The sequence below is a fragment of the Drosophila serrata genome, unplaced genomic scaffold (genome assembly GCF_035046125.1).
Source record: "Drosophila serrata isolate PLE 108 unplaced genomic scaffold, ASM3504612v1 contig_276, whole genome shotgun sequence".
NCBI classification, from domain to species: domain Eukaryota; kingdom Metazoa; phylum Arthropoda; class Insecta; order Diptera; family Drosophilidae; genus Drosophila; species Drosophila serrata.
The window spans coordinates 1878558-1896810 of NW_028257174.1; the positions used below are offsets into that span (position 1 = coordinate 1878558).

Consider the following 18253-nt stretch of genomic DNA (forward strand, 5'->3'; position numbering starts at 1 on the left):
GAAAGTGATAGGCAGAGAGAGGTGATTTCTCAAGAGAAACTCAGAGAGGGATAGACATATCGAAACAATTAGGAAAAGAGAGAGAAAGATAAAGCGGAATTAAGAGATAGAAAATATTATTATTTAGTTTCAAAATTTTTGTTTAATGATGTTTGATGCTTTGCAAGATTATTATATTATATATATTATTTTATTATATATTATTGATCAGCATAAAAAGGTGTTTCTTTCAAACAATCTTCACCAAACAAATTTGCTTTTCCGTTCCACAAAGTTAGTTTCCTCTCTTGTTTTGTTTCAAAGAATACAAATATTTCTTACAGTGTTTATTTATTTATTTTTTGTTGTATTGCTTTTTTTCAACCGTTTTTTGTTTTGTTTTCGTTTTACATTTCGCGTTTTCGTGGCCGCTCTCGCTAATGGGTTTACTCTCAAACGGGCGGCCCTCTCTCCTTCTTAAAAAATTAAAAAAAAAAAGCTAAAAAAAACTGGTTAGAGCCGCAATAACAATAACAATAACAATAACAGCAACATTGAAACTGGTCAGGAGAAGAGACTAGCAAATATTGGTCAAGTTGAGAGGCCCGAGAGACCCGAGGACTTTGCATACACGAGCCAACGGCATTATTATGACGATGATGCCTCCGCCGATGTGGATTTTATGAACGATCTTCACTATCATGGTCTTCATCGGGTGTGCCAATTACCAATTTACCAATTTGGTGTCATCTCCTCCTCCTCCTCCTCCTCCCCCGGTTTCTCCTCTTTTCCCCTTTTTATTCCTTCGCCGTTTGACAGTTTCTTTAAATCCGCCTAGCCCAGTTTTTGTATCTCTAAGATACAGTAGAACTTATCTGGCATATTCTTTGAATAATTATATATATACTATATATATAGTCACTAATAATAAAAATGAATAGTATCTTGAAGTATTAATTTTGAATTTATCATTACCAAATAAAATATTAAAAATATTTATCTTAGCTCGATTTAATACCCTTACAAGGTATTATCATTTCAGGCAGCAGCTTAAAACACACTGAAGGAGTCATTTCCGACCCTATAAATCATATATATTCTTGATCAGAATCAACAGGTGAATCTTTCTAGCTTTATCTGGCCGAGAAATTTTTTTTTCAGAAATTTCCCATTTTCTGAAAAAAAGGAAAGGGGTTACATCATTTAAATTTGCAAAAATCGGCCAAAAATTCACATTTTATATGGAGTATGCAGCTTTGTTAACCTGCTAAAAACTAACATGGGAACGCTTTTCGAATTGGAATTGAAGCATTTTTGGCTTAGTTATGAGATTTTTAAAACTATGATTTTTTAATAAATAGGCATAAAAATATAGGTAATATCGATTAAAAAATGGTATTGCACCTTCAGTCAGAAGCTTAAAACTAAATGAAGGAGTAATTGTTGATCAGCATCAAAAGGCAAACCAAGTTTTTGTTTTATAGATCTTAATCTAAGGGAACTATTAGTATAAACTAAAGGGAAAAGCTTTAACTTGGGAATACCATTTAGTTCCCCTGTAATACCTTATAAATACGGCTTAAAATATTCTCAGAGTGAAATTTAATTCCTTATAAAATACTTCCCATATTTTTGCGCTAGTGAGGTCTCACTGTCTTAACTCTTTGTAGTTTCGTTCTTATCTTGTGTATTTTTTTTTTGGCCAGAACCAGAATTCGAAATCACCTCTTGATCGACTCCCAGAGTCGACTTGTCCAACCCGCTCGGTGGCTCGAACCCACTCCGGGTGCTCCGTTGCCTGATCCAATTTCCTAATCATGCAAAGTGGCTCTCGTCTCGCGGCAACTCGATTGTGCAGTTCGCTTTTTGTTGCTGCTGCCGGGAGGTGATATCAAGTTTGGGGTTACTTTTTTGGTTTCTTTGGTTTTTGGATTTGAGTTTGGGTCGCGTCGTCGTCGTAGCATTTCCCCATTTCTGCGGTGTGCCATTAATTAATTGGGTGAACGTGACTTGTAATGCCTGAAACGTCTTAGGTGGCTAGAGGGGAGTGTGGGCGTGGCAAGTAATTGGAATTGGCCCAAAGGCAACCCGACCCCAACAAAAAAAAAAAAAACTATGAAAAGAGAAATGTGTTGCACTTTAGCAGGGAACTTGGAATTTGGCTAAAAGAAAGACATTTCAGCCAATGCTTAACCGCTATAGCTTGGCAATACCTATTAATAATAATATATAAACCAAGAATTAATCGGTTATAATTGTTGCTATAGTTTATCATACACAAATTCAGAGTAACTCCCTCACGTTTGTCTGATTACCTGGTCTTACTTACCTACTTAATACTTGCTACAGCTACATCTACAGCTATAGATTGGTATATAATTCCGGTTTCCGGTTTTCAATAATCATTATCTTGGTGGAGAGTAGATTGTTTATATGTTATATATATATATGTATATATTAAGAGGGCAGGAAGTCCCGCTTGGCTAACCGATTAAAGCCCTATCAGTGGCAAATTAAATACGTTTCGTTGCTTTGATAACGTTAGCAACCAATGACCTTGAGGGGGGGATATATGTAGTATATAGCCTTTACCTTTATTTCATTGCTTTTGTTTCATTTTCTATTTTAAGCCCCCGATTTTTGGGGGTATATATTGGTCCCATTTAACCCATTACCCTTAACGGTTTTGGTGGCATTGGCATTAACCTTGACAAAAGTGCTCAATGATTGGGTTTTTTTTGTTTTTGTGTTGTCTATATATTTTAGTTGCCACTTTTGCTGGGTTTTTCTCGATTTGTGCTCGCCTTTGCAGTGGCCTGTATTTGGTTTTGACTTTTTGGCGACGCCTTCGATTTTCGCCCAGTTGCGCAGCAGCAACAGCAGCAACAGCAGCAGCAGCAACAACCACTGTAGCTCATTTCCAAGGCAAGTCACGAGCGCCACTTGCGAATTGAACAAATCCGCCCCAGAGTCGCCTCTGCCGCCCCCTTTTTTCCCTCCCCCCTAATCACTGTCACAGCCCTGCACACCCTCTGCCCCACCTGGAGCGGTGCTCTTTCAGGTGTGCCAGCTGATTGATAATTGGTAGTAATATGAAGAGAGAGAGCCAGAGCAAATGGGAGAGAGATGCCAGCAGCAGCATCCCAGGTGGAAGAAATAAAAGACAATCTGAAGGCTGCACAGCGAGAAATAAATAACACTTTAGAGCAACAAATCAGGCATTAAATTCAAGTTAAAATATCAGGTTTCTGTAGTATTATATTACTTTCTTCTATTTTTAGGATAAATATCTATTTTTAATACCAAGTTTCTATATAATTTATGTAGTTTTTGGTTTAATTTAAGGGGAATTTAGTTTACTATTTTAATACCCTTGCTGGGTATTATAATATCAGTCAGAAGCTTAATACTATGTGAAGAAGTCATTTCCGACCCCATAAATCATATATATTCTTGATCAGCATCAACAGGCGAATCTTTCTAGCTTAATCCGGGCGAGAAACAATTTTTTCACAAATTTCCCATTTTTTTGAAAAAAGAAAAGGGGTTACATCATTAAAATTTGCAAAAATCGGCCAAAAATTCACGTTTTAAATGGAGTATGCAGCTTTGTTAACCTGCTAAAAACTAACATAGGAACGCTTTATGAATTGAAATTAAAGCATTTTTGGCTTAGTTATGAGATTTTTAAAACCATGATTTTTTAAAAATAGGCATAAAAATATAGGTAATATCGATTCAGTCAGAAGCTTTAAAGAAAGTGAAGGAGTCATTTCCGACCCTATATATTCTTGATTAGCATCAACAGGTGAATCGATCTAGCCATCTCCGGCAGAAAACAAAATTTTTCAATTTTTTCGAAAAATGGAAATACTCAGTTTAAAATGTTAAAAATTTTAATTTTTTTAAATTTATCGATGTAACCCCCATTTTTAAATTTAAAAAAAATCCAAATTATTAAATTTTAACTGAGTATGAAGATTTATTAATCTAGCAAAAACTAGCTTAGGGATGCTTTCCGAATTAAAATTAATGCATTTTTGGGTTAATTATATTTATATATATCGAATATATTGACAGGATATATATATTTTCCTTTATCCCTGTTGTATACCATCCCACTAAACCTTAATTTTATTAATAACTATATTTTTTTTGCACTCAAATTTGAATTTCCAATAGAAATTCCTATCTCTATTTTGTGGCTATTCAATGATTTGCACGTTTTTGTTGGCCCTGTTTTCATTATTTTTTATTTTCTTTGAGAGAAATTATGGAGAGAGAGAGAGAGAGGGAGAGAAATAGCAGAGCGGCAGGAGAGATCAGGAGAGTGACCAAGTCAGAGGCAGAGCCAGCCAGGTGGACAAGTGCCATTTGCTGCTCTTCTGCGGCACTCGCTCCCGCTCCCAATCCCCCAATGTTGCTGCTGCTGCTGCTGCTGCTGCTGCTGCTGCTGCTGCTAATGTGTTGCCATTGCCGTTGGCCGGTTGGTTAGCGTTAGCGGTCTCTGTCGCGGACTCCAACTCGGACATCAGTCGTTGTCGTCGTCGCCGTTTGCCGTTTTGCGGATTTTCATAGTTCAGTGCGCTTTCCAGTCGTCGACAACTACGGCAACGACAACCACAACGGGCAACCGGCGGGCGACAGCTGACGACAGCAGCAGCAGCAGCAGCAACAACATCGCCACAGCATCGCCATATCCATAGCCCATAGTCATCTCCAACACCATCAGCAGGCAGCGTCTAAATATAATCATTTTTATTTGTGATTTATTTAATCAACATCTCACCCAGAGGCCAGCGTGCCAGAGATTGGCGAGAGTGTGCGGGGGCCGTCATCGTGGTCGTCGTGTAAGCGATGGAAAAATAAAAAACAAATACAATAGCAAAAATAAAGAAAAAGAGCCTCAAATTGCTCTTGAAAGTGAAAGAAATTGCACAGAAAGTCCAGTATATATATTAACGTATCGGTTATCGGTGATTGAATCAATCAAACTGTTGCTTGTGCCTGAAAATCGATTAGAAAAGTGCGGAAATTGCACTTAAAGAGTGTGAAGAAGGTCTCAAAAATGGCAATCTTTCAGATGATATAAGTCAAATATAAATCAATAGATTAAAATTTGGTGCTATTGTTACTATTATTAAAATCATAAATAGTGAAGAGACCTCAACGTTGGATTACAAAAACAACCAAGGATATATATTGATAATCATCTAAATAAATAACCTATTAATATAATATGGTGCAAATTGTATGAAAACGATAAAAATACTGATACACAAGCCTCAAATCTGCTTAAAGAATGCCCAGATAGTAACAAATATCAATAATATCAAACAACAACTATAGTTAATCGGTGAAATATATTATTTTTCAAAGAGTTTTGGCAACTCCCTTATAAGCATGACCATCTGAGTGCGTTAAATAACCGAAAACAGTCCCAAGGTGCTGCAATCGTTAATCGTGTGTCGCTCTCCTATTACCTATCGGAATTTGGTGAAATCTATCGACAAGCAAAACAAAATAAAACAAAAACATAATATACGAAAGACGCGACAAATTGGTGATGTTATGCGTATGCTTTCGCCTTTGTTGCTGTTGCTGTTTCACATAAGTATTCGTTGGGTTGTTGTCATTATGCAACGTTATGCCGCAGTTTGATGAATCTTTTTTGAGCGACTGTGCGCTCGCTGACCGCTGGCATGTCTACTCGTACACGCTCAAGCAGCTGCCGCCGTCGCATCCCGTAGATCCCAAAGCCAGCCGAGCTACCAAAGCGGCTCCCAGAGATGATGAACATCATCATCAGTATCATCAGCATCATCAGCACTATCATCCGCATCAGCATCAGCGGCAATCATGGTCGCCGCGAGATAGCAACAATAACAGCAACATCAGCAGCAACACTAGCGGCAACACGTTGCATAGCATTAAATTCCACAGACGGCGCAAATACAAAAAGCTGGCACGATTGGCGCTATCAACGCCAGCGATTCCACTGGCAATGGACTCCCCAACACTTGGTCTAGTGCCGCACAAGAATTCGCTATTATGCCGTAAGTGAAAGCTGCTGGATCCAGCTCCAGCTCCTCCTCCTTCACCATTTGAAAAAGTTCCAAACGAAACGCCTCAGCGAGTCGATTGGACCACCAAGGAATGCAATTTTATTTGGCAAATGTGCATTTCTTAGCTCTAATTATTGCAAAGGCATTTATTTACAAGGCATTAATCAGTAATTGTACTACATTTTGGCCAATAAGTGGAGCTCAAGTGGTGGCAAGAAACAGGCCTCACTCAATCAGTAGTCGTGCTTTTTATATTTTGAATTAAGGGATATATATTAAGGCGAAACGTTCTATATTTATATATACATAAATATTTATAAGATTTAATCGAAGAATGGAAGTAAAAGCTATTTCCCTTTATTGTTTAAGAATGCTGCATATCGGTTGTGCTCTAAATTTTTGGCAATATTAGTTTTGCGGAATTTGGCAAAAGTCAAGAATAAACTGGCTGCATTAACAAATAAAAAATATATATACACATATGTACATATATTTAACATGGAAATCATGATGTCATTGGCATCCAATAACAATATTTCTCGAGTTTATGGCCAAGCGTAGCAGCTGTAAACTAATCAAATGTGTGTTTAGAATTACATTCCATTAATAATTATACAAATTATTCTCTGGCAACAATATAAGAAACAAGAAAAACAGCTAACTTCAGGATGTAGATTTTTTTTTAGCAAATTTATAAACGTAACTCCCTTTTAAGACTTTTGAAAATTTAAATTTTTTTATTATTTGTATAATTATTTAAATATGACTTTAATGCCAAATTGAAATATATATGATTATTGACAATCACTAGACTTACTGGGCATCTGATGCTAATATCTGATGATGATAATATCTGAAAAAAATATTTTCTTGGACGGATATAGCTGGAAAGATTTTCCTGTTGATGCTGATTAAGAATATATATGATTTATAGGGTCGGATACGTTGCCTTCACTAAGTTTCAAGCTTGTGATTAAAATTATAATACCCTGATAGGGTATAGGGTATAATCTTATAGCAAAATGTATCACCAAATCTGATTCTAGACCTAGGCCTAATCACTTAATTAGTATCTATATATGTAGATAATATAATTGGCATGCAAAAGACTTACCCCAGTGGAGGACACGTGGCTATCCGTGTTCGTCATTGTAGATTTACATTTCCGGTGTCTTCAAGTCAAGCTTCTTCTTTATCCAAATCATCCAAATGTTGTGCAAAGGCCACGTCATATTTTTCGGGTCGAAGGGCAGGCACTATCACTATCACTCTAGATGTTAACACTGGAGACGCCACCGACGGAATGAGGTGCGCAAGGCGGCAGAGCCCGCTATTTATAGGCTGCGAGGCAAGAGAACAGAGAACTTGAGAGCGGGAGCGTAAGGGGTATCTCTAGAGATGCACAGAGAGAGAGAGCGAGAGTAAGGGGCATGCAGCTCCGTAGGGGTAATGAGGGACAGAGAGCGAGAGGCACAGAGAGTGGGAATCAGAGAAATATAGGCATATTTATATTTTATTAATTAAATTAGTTAATTTTAATTTAAATAATTTAATTCGCTTATATTGGTTAAATTTGTATTGCTAAAGTATTGTTTTTACATCTTTTATTTGCAAAATACTTTCGTGTTTCTGTTGCAAATATTGTCGTTTGATATACATATCTAAATGTATACTATAAAAAAATTTCTTAAATTTAAATATTTTATACATTTAGAAATATCAAATATATTATAAGTGCTCAACGAAAAACGTAAATATCTTTAAGTTTCATTTATAAACATTAGAAAATATCGTAAAATTTTATATATTACAAATTTAAATATAGAAAATATCATAATGCTTTGTATATGTGAATTTTAAATATGGAAAATATCTAGATTACTATATCAGTCGGCGAAATATCAAAAATATCGTAAAGCTTAATTTATTCGAATTTAAAATAAATAAAATACCCTAAAGTTTTAGACGTCGAATGTGGAAATATCAAATTATCATTATGTATGAAACTAAAAATATATTAAATCAGGGAAGGAAGCTAAGCTAAGCTAAGCAGTTAGTTAGGTTCATGGGTTCGAATGTGAAATCGATCTAAGCCAAAGATGCATTGATCTCAATGTTGAAAGCTATTCTGTGTTTGTTTTTTAGGATTATAGAATATTGGGCCTTAATATTTATAAATTAAAAATCTCATAACTAAGCCAAAAATGTTTTAATTTCAATTCGGAAAGCGTTCCTTTGTTTGTTTTTAGCAGGTTAACAAAGCTGCATACTCCATTTAAAATATTAATTTTTGGCCGATTTTTTTTAAATGTTAACGATGTTACCCCTTACCCTTTTTTCAAAAAATAGGAAATTTAAATAAAAAAATTTTTGTTGGGCAGGATATAGCTATAGATTTGCCTGTTGATCCTGATCAAGAATATATATGATTTATAGGTTCAAAAACGTTGCCTTCACTAAGTTTCAAGCTTGTGATTAAAATTATACTACCCTGAATAAAATGTATCACCAAAGTCAGGGTTAGTTTTAAAATTATCGTAAAGGTAATAGTAAAGTTGAAGTATATTTAAGTTAGGCTGTTAATACATAACTTTTAACTAAAATTCAGAAATGAGGGAATTAATTGGTAAATAAATGCATAGCTAGCTGATTCTAGACTTAGGCCTAATCACTTAATTAACCTATATATGTAGATAATATAATTGGCATGCTAAAGACTTACCCCAGTGGAGGACACGTGGCTATCCGTGTTCGTCATTGTAGATTTACATTTCCGGTGTCTTCAAGTCAAGCTTCTTCTTCATCCAAATCATCCAAATGTTGTGCAAGGGCCACGTCATATTTTTCGGGTCGAAGGGCAGGCACTATCACTATCACTCTAGATGTTAACACTGGAGACGCCACCGACGGAATGAGGTGCGCAAGGCGGCAGAGCCCGCTATTTATAGGCTCCGAGGCAAGAGAACAGAGAATTTGAGAGCGGGAGCGTAAGGGGTATCTCTAGAGATGCACAGAGAGAGAGAGCGAGAGTAAGGGGCATGCAGCTCCGTAGGGGTAATGAGGGAGAGAGGGGGAGAGGCACAGAGAGTGGGAGTCAGAGAAATAGAGGCATATTTATATTTTATTAATTAAATTTGTTAATTTTAATTTAAATCATTTAATTCGCTTATATTGTTTAAATTTGCATTGCTAAAGTATTGTTTTTACATCTTTTATTTGAAAAATACTTATGTTTTTCTGTGTTTTTTTTTATTATTTTTATTTTTGTTATATTTTATAATTAATTACTCCCATTTCTTTTCCCCAAGAAAAAGAGTAAATTCATGCATTAAAATATAATTAAATATTGTTAAATTAAATATATCTGTATTAGAAATATTGCAAATTTCGTCGTTAGAAATATCTAAATGTATACCATAAAAAATAAATTAAAGCAAATTACTTTATACATTTAGAAATATCAAATACATTATAACTGCTCAACAAAAAACGTAAACATTAGAAAATATCGTAAAATTGACTTATTGAAAATTTAAATATAGAAAATATCATAAAACTTTGTGTAGGAATTTGCAATATTAATAACATCGTAATATTTAATTGGTGTGAATTTTAAATATGGAAAATATTATCGTGATTACTATATCAATCGGCGAAATATCAAAAATATCGTTAAGCTTAATTTATTCGAATTTAAAATAAATAAAATACCCTAGTTTTAGTTTATCAAATGATCATTATGTATGAAACTAAAAATATATTAAATCAAGGAAGGAAGCTAAGCAGTTAGTTAGGTTTATGGGTTCGAATGTGAAATCGATCTAAGCCAAAGATGCATTGATCTCAATGTTGAAAGCTATTCTGTCTTTGTTTTTTTAGGATTATAGAATATTGGGCCTTAATATTTATAAATTAAAAATCTCATAACTAAGCCAAAAATGTTTTAATTTCAATTCGGAAAGCGTTCCTATGTTAGTTTTTAGCAGGTTATCAAAGCTGCATACCCCATTTAAAATGTGAATTTTTGGCCGATTTTTGCACATTTTAATGATGTAACCCCTTTCCTTTTTTTCAAAAAATGGGAAATTTTTGAAAAAATTTTCTCTCGGCTGGATAAAGCTAGAAAGATTCGCCTGTTGATTCTAATCAAGAATTCATATGATTTATAGGGTCGGAAATGACTCCTTCACTTTCTTTTAAGCTTCTGAGTGAAGGGGCTATACCATTTTTTAATCGATATTACCTATACTTTTATGCCTATTTTTTTAAAAAATCATGGTTTTAAAAATCTCATAAATAAACCAAAAATGCATTAATTGTAATTTGGAGAATAAAAAAAGATTAATTTTTGGCCGATTTTTTTAAATGTTAACGATGTTACCCCTTACCCTTTTTTCAAAAAATAGGAAATTTAAATAAAAAAATTTTTGTTGGGCAGGATATAGCTATAAGATTCGCCTGTTGATGCTGATCAAGAATATTTATAGGCATATATAGGGATTTATAGGGTCGAAAACGTTGCCTTCACTAAGTTTCAAGCTTGTGATTAAAGTTATACTACCCTGAATAAAATGTATTACCAAAGTCAGAGTTAGTTTTAAAATTATCGTAATGGTAATAGTAAAGTTAAAGTATATTTAAGTTAGGCTGTTAATAAGGGAACTAATTGGTAAATAAATGCATAGCTAGCTGATTCTAGGCCTAGGCCTAATCACTTAATTAGTATCTATATATGTAGATAATATAATTGGCATGCTAAAGACTTACCCCAGTGGAGGACACGTGGCTATCCGTGTTCGTCATTGTAGATTTACATTTCCGGTGCCTTCAAGTCAAGCTTCTTCCTCATCCAAATCATCCAAACATTGTGCATGGGCCACGTCATATTTTTCGGGTCGAAGGGCAGGCACTATCACTATCACTCTAGATGTTAACACTGGAGACGCCACCGACGGAATGAGGTGCGCAAGGCGGCAGAGCCCGCTATTTATAGGCTCCGAGGCAAGAGAACAGAGAACTTGAGAGCGGGAGCGTAAGGGGTATCTCTAGAGATGCACAGAGAGAGAGAGCGAGAGTAAGGGGCATGCAGCTCCGTAGGGGTAATGAGGGACAGAGAGCGAGAGGCACAGAGAGTGGGAATCAGAGAAATATAGGCATATTTATATTTTATTAATTAAATTTATTAATTTTAATTTAAATCATTTAATACGCTTTTAATGTTTAAATTTGCATTGCTAAAGTATTGTTTTTAAATCTTTTATTTGAAAAATACTTCCGTTTTTGTTTTTATTATTATTATTATTATTTTTTTTTTTTTTATTTGATAATTAACGAAGTTAAAAATGCATTTCCTACTCCCATTGCTTTTTCCTAAGAAAAAGAGTAAATTCATGGATAAAAATATAATTAAATATTGTTAAATTAAATATATCTGTATTAGAAATATTTCGCAAATATCGTCGTTTGATATATCTAAATGTGAACCATAAAAAATATCTTAAAGCAAATTACTTTATACATTTAGAAATATCAAATATATTTTAGCATGAATCTTTCTAGCTAATCTTACCGAAAAAATTGATGCTGATCAAGAATATATTATATATGATTTATAGAGTCGAAAATGACTGCTTCACTAAGTTTTTAGTTATTGACTAAAATTATAATACCCTACTCCTACATAGGGTACATCTATTTAATGAAGTCTTACTTGCCTTCCATAATTCCCAGTTACTTATTTAATGTAAGGGGAAAAAGGTATATAGAATTAATAATCAAAATTTTTCTTAAATATGATCTTAATTAAGTTACTGACTCGTGAGTTATTGAATAATTTAAGTAATATAAACGACTCCTTATTCATAAATTCTCTCATTTCTTGATCTCCTTGCAGACGGCAGCATCAGTTCTCCATCCACGCCCGGCACCTGTTCGGTCGGTGGAGGCGGCTGCAGCAGCAGCAGCAACAATAGCATCAACAGTGGTGGCTACTCCACGGCGTGTACCCCGCCACCGGCAGCACATCACCAGAACCATCACCACCAGCAGCAGCAGCAGCAACATCACCAGCAGCCATCAACACCTGGAAGTCGTGGTGGAGTGCCTCCGGCACCATTAAATCTCAGTGGAAGCGGCCAGAGTGGTTCGTCGGGGCATAAGAACAGCCTCAAGGGTACCAAATTGGCGCGACGGGCGCGCTCCTTCAAGGACGACCTGATCGAAAAGATATCCCTGATGCGGACCACAAACAATACGCTGGGACGATCCCATTCGCCGCATAGTCCGCGCACCAAGCATGGCACCAAGCCGCCGCCCACCACCGAGGAGGTGCAACGATCCACCCAAACGCTGGAGACGCATGTCAAGGATATTTCCAATGCCCTCAAGCATTTCCGGGACGTTATACTCAAGAAGAAGCTGGAGGTGCTGCCGGGTAATGGAACGGTGATCCTGGAGACGATTGCCAGCATGTACTCGGGTGAGTCCTGGATGGTATGGGTTTAGTGATTTCAAATCTCCCAGCATCTGTGAATTAATTCGAATTTTGTATAATTTATCATTTAACTAATTTAATTATTGATTACTTTGCAGTTATACAAAACTACACGCTGAACGAGAACAGTGCCATTATGACCTCCGCCACACAGCAGGTGTACCAGAGCCTGGGAAAGCTGATCAAGCTCTGCGATGAGGTGATGCTCTCCGAGGAGAGCGGCGAGTGCGCCTCCCTAAGCAATGAGAATGTCCGCGAGGTCATAGATCTCCTGGAGGATGCAGTGCGGGTGAGTCTCATCACAGATCATCAGATGTCCTTATATCCAAATTATAACGCAATCTCTTTTCCCTCCCCCAGAATCTCGTGACATTGGCTCAGGGCAAGCTGAAGGAGGATCAGTGCGCCTTTCGCTACAGTGGCTCTGGATTGGGCAGCATAGGAGCTGCAGCGGAAATTATGGGCGCCGTCACGGCCTCATCGGGTGTCGGTGGAGGACTAGGAGGAGGACCTGGAACTGGCATTGGACTCGGCATGGCCAGCATGCGTGTCTCGGCAGCTGAATCAGCGGCAGTGGCGCAGCGCACCTCTCTGCCGGACATTGGATTGACGCCCAAGGAGCGCGACAGCCTGGAACAGTGCAATGTGAATCCCATGCGCGGCTCCCACAGCACCGAGAGCATCCTGCGCGATTCAAGTCCGCCGCCAAAGCCACCGCTACCCAATCGGGCCAGCAATCCGCCACCGTTGCCGCCAAAGCGACGCAGCCAGCCGGGCGCAGCGAGCGGTGGGGGAGTGGGTTCATCGTCGACATCCACCTCCACCTCGAACCAGGCCAGTCCACAGCCCTATGCCCAGTCGCATAACATCAGCCTCAACTCGGATCTGGACTGCAGCTCCAATATATCGCTGCTAAACTATGGCGTGGATAGGTAGGAGGATCCTCTAGATCTCCTGAATCTCCTGATGAACTAATGCCTCTATTTGATTGACAGACTCTCAGTGCGTTCGCGTTCGCCGGATGAGAACAGCCAGTGCTCCTTTGACTCGGCGCTGAATCACTCGCGCGAGGAGGAGGATCAACAGCAGCTTCAGCTCCAGCTGCAGCTCCAGCAGCGGCAGGAGACATTGGAGAGCAAGCTGATTAGCCACAGTGAGTATAATCGTCATGAACAGCCGCCAACGACGACGACAACAACTCCCACTCCCGTGGTGGTTACCCCAAACGAATCCCGTACGAAAATAGAAACCGAAACCGGCACAGCTACCGAGGCAACCGAGGCATCATTAGAGGACAAAGTGCTGCCCAATGCTGGCGGAGCAGGAGCAGGAGCAGCAGCAGCAGCGGCTGGTGGTGGTGGTGTTTCAGGTGGTGGAGAAACCAACACGGAGCTGCGCAAGGCGGCGGCAGCACTCACCAGCAATCGTCACTCCAATGAATCCGGTACCTACTCACAAGACAGAATCCTAGCTCAATTTGCTGTTACATAGTCCTGCTCCTCCCTCACTCCGTTCTCCTGCTATGAGTTCCGTTTTCCCTGCCAGTTATCCAGGATCTCCTTGCTGTATTTATTTAAATGCTCCTCCTCCTCCTCCTGCTTTGTTCTGTATATGCTAATTCCCTCGTTTAGTTTTGTTTCGTTTATCCCTTTTTGGTTATGGCTTTCTCGTTGATTTCTCAGTGTATGCATTGCACCTGTCTAACACTTTGTTTATCCCTCCAGGTTTCGTGTCCATGAAGTCCTTTCGCACCTCCACACAGAGCGTGTCCAAGCGCTCCTCGGACTACAGCAAGTCATCCAGCAGCAACTCGGAGATTGCCTTCAGCATCAGTGAGTCGGCGGCGGCCATGGTGAGCACTGGGGAGTACCAGCAGATAAGCCAGTCGGTGTCGCATAGCAGCCGGAGTTGCACCACCACCACCACGACAAGCACTGGCTATGCCAGCAGCGGGGAACTGGAACAGATCCTGGATGGGGATCTGGCACCGGCCTTGCCGCCGAAGAGCAATCAACGTGGTAGCATCGCCGCCGGAGCCGCCTCAGCCGTGGCAGCCGATGAACTGGATGAGGCTCAGTCGTCGTCCAGTGGCTGGGCCAGCCATCGGAGCAGTCAGTCGGAGGTGGCCGAGCTGAGGCAGCTATCCCCGCAGCAGCAGCAGCAGCAGCATCTCCATCATGCCCAGCAGCTGCAGCAGTGGCAGTCCAAGCATCACAGCCTGATTGAAGGACCGCGCCTGCAGCTGGCTGGCAGCGGGAGCTGCAGTGCGTTCGATCAGCGGCATCTGGAGGAGCCGCCACCGTTGCCCATGAAGAAGAAGCACAGTAAGTGGATGCGCCACAAGAAGCACCAAACATATTTACATCGATTTCTTTTCCCTTATTTTTTTCCTTTTTCCTCGGTTTATTTTGCATCGAATGTCTGTGTGTGTGTTTAAATGTTTTGTTTTTATCATTTGTACCGCCAGGCCAGGCCGAGCGGTAAGTGCAGTGTATAGTGTGTGTGTGATGAGTGTGTTTTAAGGGTCACTAGGTGTCTTTCATATATCGAATATCAAAAGTCCATACTTCAGACTAAACACTCGACCAATCAAGAGCCACAAAACAGTCTCCATATATATATTCTCTGATCAGACAATCCTCATCATCTATGTAGACCTGTGAGTCCGGGGGGTTCTGTGTGTCCTTTTCAGAGTCTTTTATTTATAGCACATACATATGTATACTTTAAATTCATAGCATTCTATATGTTATACATGTTATATATATATCGCAAAACACACCCACCCAAAAACCCCTCTTTAGCCAACCCAAACAAGCCACGAAAGTCTGCCAAATTGTTGTACGCAAGAGTCTAACCCATCTCAATTATCGTTCCCACCAACATCTAGTGTTTCAGAGTGTGGCCTTTTCGGGTAAGTCTGTGTGTTTAACTAGCGGAGACCTCTCAAAATACACGAACAAAACAAGCACAAAACAAACCAACCTGCTGCCAAACAAAATCGCCCAAAGAACACGAATGAAACAAACAAAAATCAAATCATTAACTCGAAAATTTAAGAAAACATACAAAACCTGAGCTTAAAGAGCTCGAAATGCTCTTGTTTTTAGTTTGATTATGGCTCACTTTTGTTGATAAAAGCATACATTTTTAATCTGTAACAGATTGAGCAGTAAATTTTAGAGAAATTTAAACTAGAACCAAGAGGTTATCATTAAAATATGGTAGGGTTTCTAAGGAGTTCTTAATTTAACAAATATTGATGATCAAAGATGCATGCCGTAGTCACAATTTAAGGTCTTTACTGAGCCTCTTTCAGAGGGACATTTCTTTGAATTAAATTTAAATAGAGACCTTAAGAGATAAAGATTGCCCTGTGAAGAGCATTTCGAGTTCGAGTTGCCAGCTTTTTCGAGCTAATTTAGCTGCTTTCCTGCTGCTCCGCTGCTCCTGCTGCGTTTGATGTTGGTTTCCAGCTGGCGCTTGAGCTCTAGATCTCTCGCTTTTTTGTTCTAACCCCTGCTAATGTGTTGTCCCATCTGTCCCAGCTCCAGTTCCAGCCTCCAGCCTCCAGCCTCCAGCTCCTTGTCCCCCAACCGCTCTTTATTGTTCCGTTCTGTTGTGTTCCTTGTGTTGTATTCGTTTCGTTCTTCCGCCGATCCCTTGTAGAGCCCAAGACCGTAAAAAGCTCTTGGGGAAGTTCATCCACCAAGTCCAAGGATGGCTCGATCGATGCTTAGTTCTTAATAGTAAATTCGGATCATAGACTGAGATAATACTAACACTATTCTATATAAACCACACACAGTTCTGGCCTACATGGAGATCTGCTCGGCCTCCACACGCTCCATCGAGCAGCATCGCCACACGATGCACGCCTACAACCTCAGCCGCAACATCTCGCACAGCCAGACCATGAAGTGAGTAGAGTCGTAGACCAGCAGCTTAATTACTTTCCTAATCCCTGTGTTCCTTCTTTCAGCATCATGCCCATGAGCAAAGAGCTGTCGCCGGAGCTGGAGACACCGCCGGCGCTGCCGCCCAAAAACTACAAGCAGCGCAAGGCCAACAGTGTGGCCACAGGAGGATCCTCCTCCTCCTCCTCCTCGTCGAAGCCCATCATTTTGACAACAATGACACCGCCGCCAAGCCCCAAGCCCATCATAGTGACCACAACAACCCCGCCACCAACACCGCCAGCCAGTCCCAAGCCAGGAGCAGCAGCAGCAGGAGCAGCAAGTGGAGGTGCAGGAGCAGCAGCAGCCTCAGGCAGCAGTGCCGAGAATGGATCCACAGGCAGGCCGGATAGCCGAATGGCCACGGTCTGTGAGGAGCTCAGCGGCGAGGAGAACATGCCTGAGGCAATGGCTTGGACACCAGCGCTAGATGGCTATGGCTACTACTGTCACTCCCATCAGCTGCCCAACGAAGTGGACAATGCGGGTCAAATGCCGTTGAATACACCCCAGCTGCTGGACGAACAGGTGGTCGAGGAGGTCCCCAATGAGGTGGTAGCCGGAAATGAAACTTCCAAGCAGCAGCAGCTGCAGGAGGCTGAGGCTGAGGCGGAGGCTGAGGCGGAGGCGGACCCGGAGGCGGACCCGGAGGCGGAGGAGATGCTGATCAATATGCTGGAGGAGGTCAACATCGGACGGTACCTGATACTCAAGAAGAAGGACGAGGATGGGCCGGAGGTGAAGGGTGGCTACATCGATGCCCTCATCGTGCATGCCAGCTGCGTGCAGAAGGTGGCCGACAATGGTAGGCATCCCCATCACAAAAACAAACACAGACACAAGCAGAAGGAGCAGCCTTCACGTTCCCATTTCCACTCTCATTTACCTCTCAACTCTTCTGCCTCTGTTGTTGTCTCTGTCGCAGCGTTCAGCGAGGCGTTCATCACCACCTTCCGCACCTTCATCCAGCCGATCGATGTGATCGAGAAGCTGACCCATCGCTACACATACTTCTTCTGTCAGGTGCAGGACAACAAGCAGAAGGCCGCCAAGGAGACCTTCTCGCTGCTGGTGCGCGTGGTCAATGATTTAACGTGAGTTTTGCACTTGATCCCTGATCCCCTGATCTCTGACCACTAATCTGTAAACTAAACACTCGTGTCCAGGTCGACGGATCTCACCAGCCAGCTGCTGAGCCTGCTGGTGGAGTTTGTCTATCAACTGGTCTGCTCCGGCCAGCTGTATCTGGCCAAGCTGCTGCGCAACAAGTTCGTGGAGAAGGTGACACTGTACAAGGAGCCCAGGTTGCATGGTGGAGGAGGCGGGCTCGAGCTTGAGCTGGGCGGAGGCGGCAGCTCTGGCGTGGTCAGTGGAGGCGGCAGTGGCCTGCTCGATCTCAAGTCGCTGGAGATAGCCGAGCAGATGACCCTGCTGGACGCCGAGCTGTTCCAGAGGATCGAGATACCCGAAGTATTACTATTTGCCAAAGATCAGTGCGAGGAGAAGTCGCCCAATCTCAACAAGTTCACCGAGCACTTCAACAAGATGTCCTATTGGGCGCGCTCCAAGATCCTGCGTCTGCAGGATGCCAAGGAGCGGGAGAAGCATGTGAACAAGTTCATCAAGATTATGAAGCATCTGCGTAAGATGAACAACTACAACTCGTATCTGGCGCTACTCTCTGCGCTGGACTCGGGACCCATAAGAAGGTGGGTTCTGTGTGTTATCCTTGTGGTGTTTTTTTGTTAGACTTAAACTTG

At 40.6% G+C, this 18253-nt stretch overlaps 1 protein-coding gene across 12 annotated transcripts in view; it reads left to right on the forward strand.

The window, feature by feature from the left end:
• Window positions 1-18253, forward strand: part of C3G (C3G guanyl-nucleotide exchange factor) — a 55428-nt gene that overhangs the window by 34187 nt on the left and 2988 nt on the right. For 2 of the 12 annotated variants that reach the window (XM_020948071.2, XM_020948068.2), the window contains exons 2-11: window positions 11938-12522; window positions 12636-12826; window positions 12898-13469; window positions 13533-13981; window positions 14262-14861; window positions 15428-15451; window positions 16346-16457; window positions 16520-17298; window positions 17419-17587; window positions 17660-18202. In XM_020948071.2, coding sequence (XP_020803730.2) covers window positions 11938-12522; window positions 12636-12826; window positions 12898-13469; window positions 13533-13981; window positions 14262-14861; window positions 15428-15451; window positions 16346-16457; window positions 16520-17298; window positions 17419-17587; window positions 17660-18202 — 4024 coding nt within the window. Of the gene's footprint in view, window positions 1-4397; window positions 6036-11937; window positions 12523-12635; window positions 12827-12897; window positions 13470-13532; window positions 13982-14261; window positions 14862-15427; window positions 15452-16345; window positions 16458-16519; window positions 17299-17418; window positions 17588-17659; window positions 18203-18253 lie in introns of those variants that run through there. The other 10 variants (XM_086835419.1, XM_020948072.2, XM_086835418.1 and 7 more) reach the window with 7 other exon arrangements.